At 35.1% G+C, this 16,468-nt stretch overlaps 1 protein-coding gene and 1 long non-coding RNA gene across 4 annotated transcripts in view; one reads left to right on the forward strand and one right to left on the reverse strand.

Moving 5' to 3' along the window:
* PTPRQ (protein tyrosine phosphatase receptor type Q) overlaps positions 1 to 7,157 on the forward strand; it is a 206,806-nt gene extending 199,649 nt beyond the window's left edge. For all 3 annotated transcript variants that reach the window (XM_070599139.1, XM_070599138.1, XM_070599140.1), the window contains exons 43-45: positions 154 to 289; positions 5,499 to 5,622; positions 5,872 to 7,157. In XM_070599139.1, the coding sequence (XP_070455240.1) occupies positions 154 to 289; positions 5,499 to 5,622; positions 5,872 to 5,909 (298 nt within the window). In that variant the 3' untranslated portion in view covers positions 5,910 to 7,157. The remainder of the gene's footprint in view (positions 1 to 153; positions 290 to 5,498; positions 5,623 to 5,871) is intronic.
* Positions 1 to 16,468, reverse strand: part of LOC103565920 (uncharacterized) — a 34,388-nt gene that overhangs the window by 3,631 nt on the left and 14,289 nt on the right. The gene's annotated exons all lie outside the window — the stretch shown is intronic.

Consider the following 16,468-nt stretch of genomic DNA (forward strand, 5'->3'; position numbering starts at 1 on the left):
TATAAATCCAAAGAAACTCCAAAGGAAATCTACCTTCAAATAAGAGAAGAAACTGTTTAGGATTTATTGCTACCGTAGCTCATTTTCTTCATCACCATCACCATGAACAAGCTTTTGCTGAATAATTTTCATGTGATTTCACTTTTGCTGCAGTGCTGGAGTTGGAAGAACTGGAGTTTTTATTGCTCTGGACCACTTAACACAACATATAAACGATCATGATTTTGTGGATATATATGGCCTAGTAGCTGAACTGAGAAGCGAAAGAATGTGCATGGTGCAAAACCTGGTAAGAGATCTCAAACTGCCTGCAGTGTCAGCTCGAGAATTTCTCCGTGGGAGGATCTTAGTCCTAGCAATCTGGTTGGCTGTGGATTTGAAACTGTATTTGCATAGCAGACACTCTCTTTTCCCACATTGTAAACCTCCTTGGGGTGGGGGGTCTTGGGGAGGACAGCTGATGGAGATTACAGGAGAACTAAGGCCCACCTACCACAGTCATCCTTCAGCATCGTCACTGACTGCTCATCCTGCCTTCTTTATACAGATAGGTAGATAGAAAATTATTCATAAAATTGACTTGTCTTTAGTATTTAGCAAGTTTGGGGAGCTTAGGAAATGAATGAAATCAATTTGTTTTGTAAACATGCTAAAAGTCGTAATTGGGAAAAAGTTTAAAATATAGATTTATGAGGTTCCATATGTTTCACTTGTCCATATTTATCTCTATTGCATATTAGTACTAATAACAATTATTGTAGTGTATTATCTACTAACTGGGAGTTTTTTGTTTTGTCATTTTGGTTTGGAGGCAAAAATATTTATAAAATATATGGATTTTTCTTCATTAAAAAAATCACACAACATCATGGTAATGAGACTAAAACTCCCTATTGAGTGTCTAGTGGGTTGTAAGTGCTATACCAGATCCTTTACATGTATTATCTTATTTAATCCATTATTTGTAAAGTAGGGCCAATAAAACTAATCAACAGCCTGGGTACTATTGATTCAGTTTTACAAATAGGGAAGCAGATGCTCCAAAGTAGTAAAGTGATGTTCCAAGGTTATACTACTAATAAGTGTCAGAACCAAAATGCAAACACAAGTTGGTCTAACTATGGTATGCAAGGTGTTCCTATCTATACCTCTGGATTGAGTTTCTATGCTATACAAATAGAGATTTTCTCACAGTAAATATACAGATCTACTATCACAGTATTTTCCAGGGGATGTCCTAGAAAACGCACATGTCATCACAGTTGTTAAAGGTAGAACAGAGCCAGACCTGATTGCTTATTTGTTAAAGTTCGTTTCCTGGTCCCAGAACCACACAACTTGTCTGTCAGTAGCCATGCTGTGGTGGCAGCTCACAAAGAATAGACTAGAAGGACTTAAAACTAGGCTATACAACCATGTACTGGGGCTTTTGGGAGGAAGGAAAAAAAGAGAGAGGAAGATTGGCAGCAGATGTTAGCTCAGGGTGAATTGTTCCTAGGGATAAAAAAAAAGGTATGAGAAAGCAAGTTCTCTGCTAACACAAGTTTGAGAAAGAAGGGCAACCGATTCTTAGAATTTCTTAGACCCTCTATACTCAGGTGCATAGACAGTTACAAATACAGAGCCCTTGTGGGCAACATTTCCCAAACTTAGATGATTGTGAAATTCTTGAACCCTTTTAGATCCCAGAACATATAATGCCATGTGATGAACATTAATGTCCTTAGGAAATGGTTCTCTAGACCAGAGACCTCCAAACTTTTTGGACTTCCATCCCTTTCAGGAAAAATGTTTGAGCATTCAACTCTAAGACATATGTATTTATTTTTAAAATATACACTACAGAATTATATAATTATAAAACATATACAAAATAAGGAATTGAAAAACATGAAATAAATAATTTTGAAAATCTTGCTAATTGTGAGGGCTTTATATTATCATTAGGTATTTTTAAAAGATAAAATATATACTTAGCACAAGATAATTTTGTTATGATAGTGGCTTTAAAAACATATTTTAAATTATTTTTAATTTTTTAAAAGTAATCTATCTTTTTGTCAGATCTGATTACGTTGTTGCTGTTTTTACCTTATATATGGCTACAAGATTATTCTAGGAGTACAAAGGATGTCAGCCCTGCCATTATTTTGTCATTCATTTGGGCTTACATGATATTTTCAATCCACGGTCTCTTTGTAGGAATCTTTTTAAGCCAAGTCAGTTCTGTGGTTGTTAGGTAAAACTAGGTAACGTAATCCATATGCATTCCCTTGTATGCTGAAAGGGAACCGGTGAGTGACGTCTCACTCTGCCCTCAGGGTACTTCAGAAATGCGCGATGACTTGTGACTAGGGTTGGCTTCATGGGTGTGCAACCTGTACTGTGTTACAGGTCCCCACACTCAAAAGGGCCTTGCGCTTGGTCTAATGTTGCTGTCACTGTCTTAAAAATCTTTACTAGTTTTTGAGGAAGGGAACTCACATTTTCACTTTGCAGTGGGCCTCGAAAATTGTGTAGCTGGTCCTTGACCAGGGGTCTTATAAGGGCTCCATTATCAATTCAGCTATTAACCATTATTAAAACTCAAGTTCTTTCTTATTTTTAGTTAACAGTAAGGATAAATAGAAAGCTAACACTTTCCTTCTGTGTCTCAGGGTGTATACACGTGTACTGGCAATCGATTCTCTTGACATTAATCGAGATTGGTTGGCTCTCTTGGATAAGGTAGAGGGTGGGACTGATCGGAATACTGTTTCCTTCTAGAGTCTGGAGTCAATCTTCAAATAACGAAAGTTGAAAAACATTTTGCCATACTCTGCATCTTTGTGGAACTGAACGCTGTAAAGACTATGTTCAAAAACGCTTGTTAATAATTTCACACAATTTAGTACTCAATATGTGCTATAAACTTCATATATTATGCCTGTTTTACCAGCCAGAGGAAAAGGTTGCAGTTGGGCAGGGGAATGGAAAGAACGCGAATTTTGGAGTCAGAAAACTGAGTTCAGAATCCAGCCTTGCTAATTATTGGCTCTGTGACTTTGTTTAATTAACCTTTCTGAGCTAATTCTCCTTTGTAAAATAGCCGTCGTACTTTTCACAAGTTGGTTGTCAGTATTAAATAAGAGAAAGTATCTAAAGCTCCAAGCGTACAGTAAATGCCCAGCATGCAGTCAATGGCTGACAAGATTCTGCTGGATTCTCTCCTTGCTGGAAAGCTGGTACTCAGAACCTCTCTTTCACCTGACTGCATTCCCAGGCGTTACGCTCTTTACTGTCTTTTCCCTGTGATGAAAAAAAGGAAAATGACCACACCTTGGCTCCAGTCCTCACAAATCAGCATTGCTTTGCACAAGAGTGGTGTCTTATTTTCTTCTATTACACTCGGGAGTGATTCCAGTGCTCATGTCTCAGCACATACTACAGTAGCCTCGGGCAGGGGTGGGGAGGTGGAGACCTCAGCAAAATATCACCAGTAAAATGCACCAGAGGGCCATGACCCAGACCCAGGAGAGAGCTTTGAGTTCTTTCACTGTCTCCCAAAAAACAGTTCATAGCAGCTCCAAGAGCTTTGAAAGAACTTTCTGAGAAAATGCTCCGCAGTGAAATAATATCCTGAGATAGTATCGGTGCTTCAAATAAGGGGTTCATCTGGATGAGCCCCTGCCCTTCCCTGTTCTTGAAATTTGCTCCGGTGAACTGCTAAGGCAGAAGAAGAAAAATAACTAATGTATTTTGTTGCCTAGTTTTTTGTCAGGCACTTTACATATGTTACATCCTTTAAACTTCACCACATAGGTTTTATGATCCCCCAGATGAGGAACCTGAACATCAGAAAAGTTTAATTCTTAAAGTAACGCGACTATCCCGGGTAGAAAGTAGGATTGAGTTTTTGCCGCTCTCTGGCAGTAAGACTTCATGGCAGAGGGAGCTTGGAAACTAGCAGTGCTCCGTGAGTTCAGCACGCCCCGCGGGCAGTTTATGCCTGTCATTCTTTCCAGTGGAGACGCTGAGATTGGGACAGTCAGAAGCTGTACTTATCAAATGGGACTTCAAATTCAAATGTGGTTTTCCAAAAACACTAGAACTCGTAAATTTAAATGATTGTTGTTTTCAAAGAAATTATGTTGTCTCAATCAATATATTTCTGCCAATAACGTTCACTGCGTGATGACATTTGAAAATACTCTTTTGAAATTACCCTAAGAAGTTTACTGGCACTTTCAATAGAATTTTACTATGTTATAACAACACTTAATTTCTTACCAAATTGAATTGTGTAACTTTATCGTCCACCTCCCTAATGCCTTCTGGATGTTTTCCAGATGAAATCTGTCCTTAAATGGTAAAGACTGGCTGACTGTAAGAATTAAATGAGACTAAGTCAACAAACATTTATTACGCAACTACTGCATGCCAGGCACTGTTACAGGCAAAGAGAATATAGCAGGGAATATGACAGAGTTCTGCCCTTTTAGAGATGACATTCCAGTAATGAGATGTTTGTGGAAACACTTTGTAATCCATGAAGAAATAGATATTCCTAATAATGACCAAGAATTTCTGAAGACAGTCTCAATAGAGAGTTCCCCCAAAATTTTGAGGTGTAGTCGCAATAGAAATGAATATAATAACCTCTTAACATGGTCAGTTTTCAGGACGTGCTATTCAAATCAATTGTCAATTTGTATATATATATATATATGTATATATATATTTTGAATGTTCAGGTATATTTTTTAAACATCAGGTATGTTTCCTATTACAATTGAGGGTGATTTTCTGTGACTATAACCTTAATTGCCTTTGGGAAAGTTCAAACTCAGAAATTCTAGCAGATTATTGAGTTGCATTGAATAAACTTAAAGAACCCACATGGTACTAAATTTAGCCCAAACATTCAGATGAAATGTTAGAAGTTCTTGTCCAGTACCTGGATGTTTGAACATTTCAATGGTCAACTGCCTTATTGTTACGAATAAAGACCAGATACTTGACATAAAGTGGCCAAATGTTGGATGATTAAGAGAATCGCTGAACATACTTTAAATGTGCTGATACTGCGTAGATATGCTCATTCACAGATTTTGAAAATAAAATTAGCATCTGCATTCCAACAGCCATTATAATCAGAAAACTATTTATAAGAAAAATTACTCCGACCTAACAGGAAAGAGGAAACTCATAAACAAGTTTAAATAATCAAATTTGCCACTTTTTAATAATCACAGCAAGAAAGAACATAACACTTGGTGTTGAATAAGTATTTTTTAAAACAACTTGAAGCTACAAGAAGCCACATGAATTTAGAAAACTTCATGTTTGAAATGGTAAAAAATCATTCATATACATGGTGAATTCTGTAATTCTCACTTAACTGTTTAACATTTGTTGAATTCAATATTACTTTTCGCTGTAACAGTATATATAGCTCCCCTTATAAGAAAAATCTCCACCCCATTCATTTATTTAACCACTGTTTCTTTGGTATCTAGGCACAGTATATTTTTTTACACCAGTGCATTCTGGATATCTTATCAAGTAAAGGAAATAATCAGCCCATCTGTTTTGTTAACTATTCAGCACTTCAGAAGATGGACTCTTTGGATGCCATGGAAGGTAATCAGAGACAATATGTACCCAATTCACGAATTTCCAACCTATAGCAGGAGCATCAATTTACTAATAACCATGTGTTGAAAATGTTTTAGAAATTTAGCTAATGCAGATGTCAGTTTTTTCATTTCTCTCTAACCAGAGTTAGGATAATAGCCTTTCTGTCTGAACTATATTCTTGCCAGGAAACATTTCAAACTTTTGAACTGTTAACTTCAATTCTCTCCCGTGACATGTTACTTTATCTTATAGGTGATGTTGAGCTTGAATGGGAGGAAACCACGATGTAAATATTCAGACCAAAGATTACAACTGGAAGATATTTTCAAATCACAGGGGCCAAAATTATCCCCTCCTTCTTCTGAATTGAAATGTGCAAGCTTAAAGAAATCTCTGTGCTCTCCTTACTGTGCCTTACTAAATGGATTGACATTTTATGAATAGTTCTAGGAAATAGCTAACTCAGGATAGTTATTTATTTTATACAGAATAAATATTATGCACTTAAAATGTGTAAGAAAAGACATCCCAGAGATTTTTTAAGTCTTTCATACTTTTGGAGTGAGCCAAATATAAAATTATTATTATACTAGCATTAATGTTTCAATGTGAATTTTCCCTACGTATTGAATTTAATCTCGAACAAAAGTTGTAAATGTTGATTCAGTAGTGTTATTTTGGCCTCCAGGGTGTTGACGTTTCTTGTGGATAACTTCCAGGACTGTCATAATGATCTGTACTTCCATGTATGCCCCTGTGTTTTGAATCCTCTGTTTTATGAGTGCTGAGATGTCATCTCATGATCTCGAACAGCTGAACAGTAACCCCTGACACTGCAGGGATTACTTACCCTTTATACAACACACAGTAGCTCTTCTGGGACACTTAGGGCTATTTTGATTGCATTGTGATCTTTAGTTTGAGAAAACAAAAAGAAAAATTAAGCAGTGCAATTGCTCCTATAAACTACTTTTCTAGCCTGTTCACATTTGTATGTTTTCAGGCACAAGCTGTACCACTATATTGTATATATAAATACGTAGTTAAATGTATCAGAGTATTTGTCCATTAGATACATATTCAACCTAATATTAATGATTTTGAAGGATTTCTTCAGCAGAAATATATAAAAACAAATAAAAACGTGTAATGTGTTGCAGGCTTGTAAACTAATGATGTGCTGCTGTGGTGCCAACAGAGACTTCTGAACAGATTACATAAAATGGTCTTTATTTCATTTCCCAAGGTTGATTATTGAGGCGTGCATGTGGTGGAATTGAAAACCAAATTAATCAGGATGTAGCAAATTAGAGATTTTTTAAAAAGAAAATCTTTAAACCTCCATTTTGTTAGATAGCGACAATCTACTAAGTTTTGAACTATGTGAAATTATTTTGTCATAATTTCAATTAAGCGTCACAAAATGAAATAGTATTAATCATTCTTTTTTTCTATAATGAAAATTATACCTTATGCTTATTTCTGCTAGAATATACATATAGAAAATGTGATGGCCAATAAAATTGAATTTTAAGGAATTGAGTTACTTTGCAGCATGATTTCAGAGGTCCTTACAAATATAAATTTGAATTTGTATCACATATTGAGATATAATTGATAGTTATCTTAATACAATATAATGAAGTATATTATATATAAGTGCAATATAATAGTACAATATAAATAGTTAAGATATAATTATTTCCCGAGGTACCTATAGATAGTAAGTAATTTTCAAATCAAATTCATTATCTTGGAAATTAAATCCTTTAGTCTTACATGCAGTCCTACTTCCTGTTTTTTCATAGCAAGGAAGTGTAAATACATGCGATCCACTACTGTTCCAACCAACAAGTTTACTCTATAGAAAGTTATAGAAAACAATAAGAAATGATGAGAACTCTAAAAGATTCAAGCTGGAATTAGAGCTTCGTCAGTTTGCTTCATGTCTCAGTCATTGAAAATGTGTGGCAAGCCAGTATTTATGAATGTGGGTTTTTGTATTCATGGAAGAGAAATAACAGCCTATGAGAAGTAATGATGAGTTACTTTTTAATGTGTTAAATAATAATAAAATAAATATTCAATCTACAGGCCATTCTATTTGCTATAATAGCTGTATAAAACAGATGTGTGCAACATAGAGTTTCACATTTGCCCCATATGTATATGCATATGTGCATCTATAAAACAGAGTTTTAACATAAGGCCTCCTCTAAAACAATGCTTATCAGGCTTTAATGTGTGTGCAAATCACCTGCAGATTGTGCTAAAAATGCAAATGCTGCTTCAGTAGATGTAGGGTAGGACCTGAGATTCTTCATTTCTAGTAAGTACTCAAGTTGGAAGACTGCTGCCTCGCCTCAGGCCATATTATCAAGCAGCAAATCTCTAGAAGACCTTGGTCAGGATCAGAATTATTTCTTGTCCATCTGAAATCATTTGAAACATGTTTGAAAAGATTTGGCTTCATTATCAGAAAAAAATTATCACAGAACACCTGTTAAATGTACACAGCTCGCTAGCTATATCACGAAATTGTAACTGAAATTGAATCGAAACTCACTTATTAATGAGAGCTAAATTTTCTCTTAATTATATTGTGAAAGGGCTAGTCTATAGCCACGTTCTATAGGTGGCTACTAAGTGCAAATTAAAATAATGAGGAACATCTGTAACATTTTTAGATCAGATTTGTCAAAATACGTTGAAGCACATGTACAATAAATGAGCAACATGTGTTTCATCTGATCCAAATGAAACTGGAGCCTCTCAGAATGGTTTGCCAGAGACCAGAGCAGCTGTGGGTATCACCTCTACTTTCATCCTGTTTTAAAACGCATAATTTTCGTCTTTCAGTTTATAGGTGAAATGTATAATAAGTCTTTTGAAAAAAGCTAATTAAACCTTGCCCTCTTCGTAAAGGAGATGGTGATCCTCTCTCCACATGTGGTACCAAACAGTAGATTTTTAAAATGGAATTTAAGTTTCGTAAAGTATTCTATTCGTCCATGGCATTATGGTGCTAAGTCCGTTTTCATGGGCAGACTTTTAGAAAACTCACAGTGAAATTTTTAGTGAAGGCTGGAACACAAAATGATCTGAAATACTCAACTGAGTGGTATTAAAAATTGAAAATATGGGGGAAAAGTTTATAAAGTTTATAATCTTGACAAAACAGCTTTCTTTCTTACGACAAGTAATATTTCATGGTAAATGACTTCATAAATATACACAGAGTTTCCATGTAGAATCAGGACTCATATGCCCACCAGCTCATGAAGATGTTTTGAGGAATAGATTAGATCACACATATGAAAGTGTTTCAAAAAGTACAACGACCTCTACAAAGTTAAGATAATCTTTTACCCAGGCTGGTCAGTATGTAATGGTTATCAGTAAGATAATGCTTCTCATTTTAAGATTGCATTGTACTTTGTGATATTAGTACCATATTTGTATGCACAGATTGAAGAGAAAATTATGGCAGTTATATTGACTTCTGTTAAATAAGATCATTGGTATTTCCTTTTTTCATGAATGATTAAGAATATTCTCAAGGAATTTTGGGCTAAAATGAACAGATAGTCATGTACACAAATAACAAAGTGTGATTTGGAAAACAAGTCAAGAAAATTTCCATTTCGAGTGTTTCAACTGAACATTCTGAATCAGTGTCTGCAATACAGTCATTTGAAAATAAAATTGCAACTTCATGGAAAGTGATGAAAAGGATTATTCTCCCCTCTTAACAAGACAGTCTTTCTGGAGTCACAAACTTATTTTAAATTTTACTGACAGTATTCTTGGATTAGGAAGTCATTTTAGTAAATTACAAACTTTTTTGAGTACTTTTACATCCATCATCCTTAATCTCTACAAAATCCATTAAGACTTGCAGGGCCCCCTATTACAGATAAATATAATGAAAGCTTAGTCACTGCGCCTGAGACCACATTTAATAAGGATGGGAGCTGCATATGATAATAAAGTTACTGAAAGTCAGTGATAAAGATAAAATTTTTAAAGGCAACAGGCAAAATCGAGATCTTTTCAGGGGCTCAAAGATAAGAAAATATGCTAGCTTCTATTCAGAAACAGTGCAAACCAAGGGACAATGGAATGACATATTCAAAGCACTGAAAGTATCTCCTAAACCTGAGTAAGGCCACCTACAAAAAAGCTAGAGCTAATATTATACTTAATGGTGACATATTGAAGGGATTCACCCTGAAATAAAGAAAAAGGCAAAATGCCCACTTTCATAACTTCTATTCAACATGGTACTGGTGTTCCTAGTCATTACAATAAGACAAGAAAAAGAAATAAAAGGAATAAGGTTTGTGAAGGAAGGAACAAAACTGTCTAAATGAGTAGAAAGTATAATCTTGTATGAGGAAATTTCTGAGAAATGATGCCAAAAAAGCTGCCAGTTATAATAAATAGCTTTAAAAAGGTTATAGGATATAAAGTCAAGATAAAAAAATCAATTTTATTTCTACATACTATCAATGAACAACTGGACATTGTGATTAAAAATACCACTAACAATAGCATAGATGAACATGAAATGCTTAAGAATAAATTTAACAAAATATGTGCAAGATCTATACACTAAAAACAATATTGATCAAAAGAAGTAAAGAAGACTGAAATAAATTTTTTAAAATGCAAGTCCATCAACTCAAAAACTCAATATTGTTAAGATGTCAGTTCTTCCCATATTGTTCTATAGATTCAATGGAATATCAATCTTAATATTTAAGGCTTTTCTTTCCAGAAATCGATAAACTGGTTTTATAATTTATATAGAAATGTTGCAACAGACCTAGAATAGCCAAAAAGATTTTTAAATAGAGCACAATTGAATATTTACACTATAGATATACAGTATTTCTTTTTAAAGGAAAAAATAGAAAGTCAAAAAGTAAATCCACACATAGCTGGCCAACTGGTTTTCAACAAAAATGACTAAGTAATTAAATGGGGAAAAGATGGCCTTTCCAATAAATGGTGTTGAAACAACTGGATATTGATTTGGAAAAATATGAACATTCATCTCTAGCTCATGTAACAAATGCAAAAATTAACTTGAAAATGGAGCATAGATCTAAATGTTAAAGCTAAAACTATAAAGTTTATAGAAGAACACTAAGAGAAAATCCTCATGACCTTGGGATAGGCAAAGATATCTTAGAGTACAGAAAAATTAAATATAAAAGAAAAATTGATAAGTTATACTTAGTCAAAATTATAACCTTCTGATCTTCAAAAGACACTATTGAGAGAATGAAAAGTCAAGCCACAGGCTGGGAAAATGGGAGAAAACATTCACAATTCATGTGTCAAGATACAAGTCCTGGGACTTGTATCCAGAATACATGCATATTTACAGAATAATACACACACACAAACACACACACACATATGACCAATACATGAAAAGATGCTCAACATCATTAGTCATCAAGGAAATGAAAATTAAAATCAGAATGAGGTAATCATACCAATAGAATGATTAAAATTAAATGGACTGGAAATATCAAGTCATGCTGGCAAGGATTTTGAGCAGCTGGAACTGGAATTATATGATACATCACTTTGGAAAACGGTTTGGTAGTTTCTTATAAAGCTAAACATAACACCATATTACCATATTACCCAGCATTACCACTCCCAGTCATTTATCCTCAAGAGAAATTAAAATATATTTCCAGAAAGTGTTTCCATGAAATATTTAATATATTATTAAAATATGTTAATAATGCTCTTAGCAGCTTTATTCATAACAACCCCAAAATGGAAAAGAGTCCTAATACCCACCAACGAGAATGAATAAATAAGTTGTGGCATATTTAGATAATGAAATACAACTTGGCAATAAAATGGAAATGAACTATTGATATACTTAAGAGCAGGGAAAATCCTCAAAATCATTATGTTGAGTGAAAGACAGACACAAGGGAATACATCGTGTACTGTACATACTGCTTCCATTTATATGAAGCTCTGGAAGTGGTTCAACTAATCTGTAGTGAGAGATGTCAAATCAGTGATTACCGGGGTGGGCTATGTGTGGTGATTGACTGCAATAGGAAAAGGGAACTTTCTGGGGGTGATGTATGTGGTCTATATCTTGAATGGACTGATATTTACATGAGTATACTTATTTGTCAAAATGCTTTAAATTGTATACATACAATGAGTGCATTTTATTTCATGTAAATTATAATCCAATAAAGTTGATTTAAAAAAATAAAAGGAAGGGCTGGCCCAGTGGCATAGCGGTTAAGTTTGTGTGCTCTGCTTTGGTGGCCCGAGGTTCACAGGTTCAGATCCTGGGCGTGGACCTACACACCGCCCATCAAGCCATGCTATGGCAGCATCCCACATATAAAATAGAGGAAGATTGGCACAGATGTTAGCTCAGTGCCAATCTTCCTCACAGAATGAATAAATAAATGGGAGGATAATGAAAAAATAGTCTCAAGATATTTACAGTATTCCATTTACATAATGTTTAAAAAATAGTACATATTTTTATGGCTTCGTTCATTATTGTATATATAGAAAATCATGAGTGGGAATGTAAGTCTGACATCAGTATCAGGGTTCCTCTGACAGGGGAGGAATGCACATAGGGAGATGGATTGCCATGGAATCAGGGGGCTGAAGGGTCTCAAACACATTTGTAAGTTTTGTTTTAAAATTTGAAGCAATAAGGCGACACAGATTTGTTAAGGTTAAGTAAAGAGTAAAAATATATTTATTATATTATCCTTTAAAGTTTTCTTTGTGTTTGAAAGATTTCATAATTTAAAAAGCATGAGTAAATCTTGAACTTTAAAAATTTATTTAAATAACTTTAATAATTTATAAAATGTTTATGAATTATTTTCACAAATCTATCAGCGCCCTGCTCTCCTGCTTGAAGGAGTAGAAAATGGAGAGAACTATTTACTTACTTTTTTTATTCACTTACTTCATTCCCAAACCACTAACAATCAGTGTTTTAAACATAAAAATAAAACTTGACATGCTCTGAGTGCTTTCCACAGAATTCACTGAGTTCTTACTCACTTCGTATTTATAACCGGGTGAATTGCCGTGGAAGATATGATGAATTCATTTGCTGGGCTCATTCTGGAACACAGAGTTTCATCAATCTGAGGGCACCACATTCATAAAGAAGATGCATGCCAACAGGATTAACAACTACACCCTGGGCTGCTGCATCAGAAAGCTTACATACTGTACAATTAAAATTGTGATATGAATAATTTGCATAAAATAGACTATTATAAATTTATTTACTGTAGTTAATAGCTTTCTTTATTGACTCATTACTATGTATCAGGCCCTTCTATGAGGACTTTACAAATATTAATTAATTAATCTTCCAATAATTCTTGGAAGTGGGTGCCACTATCTGCCTGTTACAGATGAGAAAACAAAAGCAAAAAAGTGTTAAGTAACTTACCCAAAGTTACACATGAAGTAAGTGAAAAAGCCTAGAATTGAACCGGAAATTTGATTTCAGAGTTTGCAGTATTAGCCACCATATCCCGTTATATCACCTAGAAACCACCAGATATATAATATCTTTGATCTTACCTACTTGGACATAGAACATACACATGAACTCTAATTATTCCCATCTTCAAGAACAGAAGTTTCCTGAAATTGTCTAAAATGGGCCACTTTATGCAAATTATTCATGTCACATAGTCAGAGAGTGATAGTACGAGCCTTTGAATTCAGGTTTCTAGTCCAGTATTCTGTCTTTTCCAATATTGTGTTATTTGCTGCCTCCTCCAACATATATTTGGTCCACACCAAATTGTATTGTTTATTTGCTTTTCCAATTCCCTGCAACTCATTGCCAGATTTATCTCCCTAGCTCTCAGCTCTGATCATTTCACTAATCTGTTCATTAGCCTTTCATTGACTGTTGAATTAAACTCCTAACAAGTGCTTTTCCCACAATATTACTCTTATTTTCCTTACCCAAGCCAACCTAGAATACTTGCTGCCTACTAAAATGCATTCTACCTATTGCCAGTACCATGCTCTGGCTCTGACATTTTCCTCAACACTTCTTATCCACTGGCATTCCCCACTTAGTTCAGCTGCTTGTGAACAGGACTAAATTTTTCTCATGATTTTAACCACGTAGCATTTAGCATAACATCTTATACATGAGATAAACCCAAACAAATATGTTCAATTGAAAGTTTTCCTTAGCACAGGTAAAATAATGTTGCCTATCTGGCGGTGTACTTTCCTACCAATACGCACATGCTAAAATATCTTTGCAATCCAGGAGCAAAGAAACACTGCTGGGTCAGAGGTAAATGATGGTGGGAGAGCAGGGAAAACTGGCCTACAGTAATGTGCCATTGGTTCAGGAGAGTCAGGTATCCAGAATGAAATCAAGATCTTGATAGTACGCAGAAAAATTTCTAAACAACTGAAGTCGACAAAAAGGTGTCTGTACAGTTGGGCAACTTACTTATTAAAAAGTAGTTCACCAACAGTATTTTTTTTCTTTTGTTATAGACATTTCAACAAACTTGGTTTCACAGTTCACAGCAGTTTGGAACCAGCAAAGCTAATGGTTTATATCCTCATGTTGTGCACACAGGCGAACACACACACACTCACACTCATACCTTTCTATTAAAAGCACATAGGCCTTCAAAACATAAAAATTCTGAACCATTTATTGAAATCCAACATATTTCAGTAGCCACTGGATAGAACAAAAATAAATATTACAGCCAAAGTCCTCTTTAATAAAACATATTTGTTCTCTTTAAATTACATTATATTTACTATTTAAGGAGACAGGTATGGGTTTAACACGTTTTTTTAAAGACCTCATCAAAACTAATTAGACTAAAAAGGCAGGGTGAGGCGGTTTCAGAAGAAACCCGGAACAAGATACCCCGCAGGGGTGAGGCAGGTGCTGGAGATGCAGAGGCGGGTCTGGATTCAGGTCTGGATTCAGCTGCCAACGTGCACACGCACAGAGGCAGACACTGGGTCCAGACAGGACAGTAATGAGCAACAGGTGGCAAACCAGGCTAGCTGGACACACGAGGGGGGACTAGTAAGAGGTAGCATATCATAACAAGCAGGTGGAGCAAGGCTAAGAGGATCCAGGAACTGGCTCAATACAGATCCAAGAAAAGCCAGAGACAGGGAAGTGGGTCAGCAGGGAGCAGGATCCTACTCGCCAGCTAGATTCAGAAACAACTCACTTCCTCAGGGACAGACACAGAGTAGAGAGAGCTAGGCAGGTTTCAATGACCTCTCATTTCCTGAAGATACAGATGATGATGATGATGATAGAGAGAGAGACACACATATGCATCTCTATATCTCTCTTTCACAGTGCATGAGTACTAAATAAATAGTAACTGAATGAATGAATAAATAATTTAAATAAATAGGGTACTAGACAGATTTTAGAGGCAAAAAATTTCTCAAAATCAGGTACCAAAAATGTATACCACTAATCTAACCAAAGCATTAATAACAAAAACAAACATAACAGAAGTCAAAATTGCTACTATCTGGTACAAACATATTTCATATCCAGAAGACATAAATAAGCAGACTGAAAAACCCCATAAGTAATAACAAATTCTCTAATGCAGGTGGCCACAGCATAAATATACAAGATCATAAACCACCAATTAATGAGTGAGAAGATATAATGGGAAAAATTAGTTTACTTATAATATCCAAGCTATTATAAAATACCAAGAGGTTAAACTTACAGGGCATTTCTGAAGAAAACCTTAAAACAGGGAAATTTAAAATACAGTTGATTTTTCTTGGTAAGAGAAGCCTATTATAAAAACATTGTTCTTCTCAAACTACTTCATAGATTTTTATGCCAATTTAAAAATCTTAGTAGTATTAAATTATTTCAAATTTGTAAAAACTTAAGTCCATCTGGAAGAAAAAATAACTGAGAAGTAGGTTAAAATTTTTTGAGTAGTAAGAGTGATGAGGGGAGAACTTCTCTCTCAAGTATTAAAATGTTTATCTAAATGAAGTTAAAGTGTATTATTGATAGGAGAAGCAAGCAATACCTCAAGGAAACAGACAATTTTTTTTAACACAGACCATCTTATAAGATTTTAGTATGTCAGTAAGGAACTATCTCCCAGCAATGGAGAAAAGATAGGTTATTCAGTTAAAGATATAGGAAAAGTGGCTGCTAAAAAAAAATGAAAGAGGTCGGCCCGGTGGCATAGCAGTTAAGTTTGCATGTTCTACTTTGGCAGCCAGGGGTTCTTCGGTTTGGATCCCGGGTGCGGACATGGCACTGCTTGGCAAGCCATGCTGTGGCAGGCGTCCCACATATAAAGCAGAGGAAGATGGGCACGGATGTTAGCTCAGGGCCAGTCTTCCTCAGCAAAAAGAAGAGGATTGGCAGCAGATGTTAGCTCAGGGCTAATCTTCCTCAAAAAAAAAAAAAAAGAAATCATGCTAAATTTAACCCCCTCACCATAACCCAAAATGAATTTTGGAGTGAATAAATCTTAGTTTGTTGCATGGCCTTGTTTCTCTTTAAGACCATAAATAGTTTCAGGATAATCGCTCACCCAACTTCTAATGTCCAGTGGGTCCTACCACCCCAACATGAAACGTTTATATTTTCTCCACAATTTATAAGACTTCGGAGATGTATGTACCAAAAACAAAACCTGAACTATTAGGCTACTTTGAGTGACTTCACTTCCCAGTCCAATAAATTTAATTAAGGTAGCACATAACATAATCCGTCATAACTAGGAAGGACCTTATTCCCAGAACTGAGTTTCCCAGATAATTG

Source organism: Equus przewalskii, chromosome 29 (assembly GCF_037783145.1).
Source record: "Equus przewalskii isolate Varuska chromosome 29, EquPr2, whole genome shotgun sequence".
Classification (NCBI taxonomy): domain Eukaryota; kingdom Metazoa; phylum Chordata; class Mammalia; order Perissodactyla; family Equidae; genus Equus; species Equus przewalskii.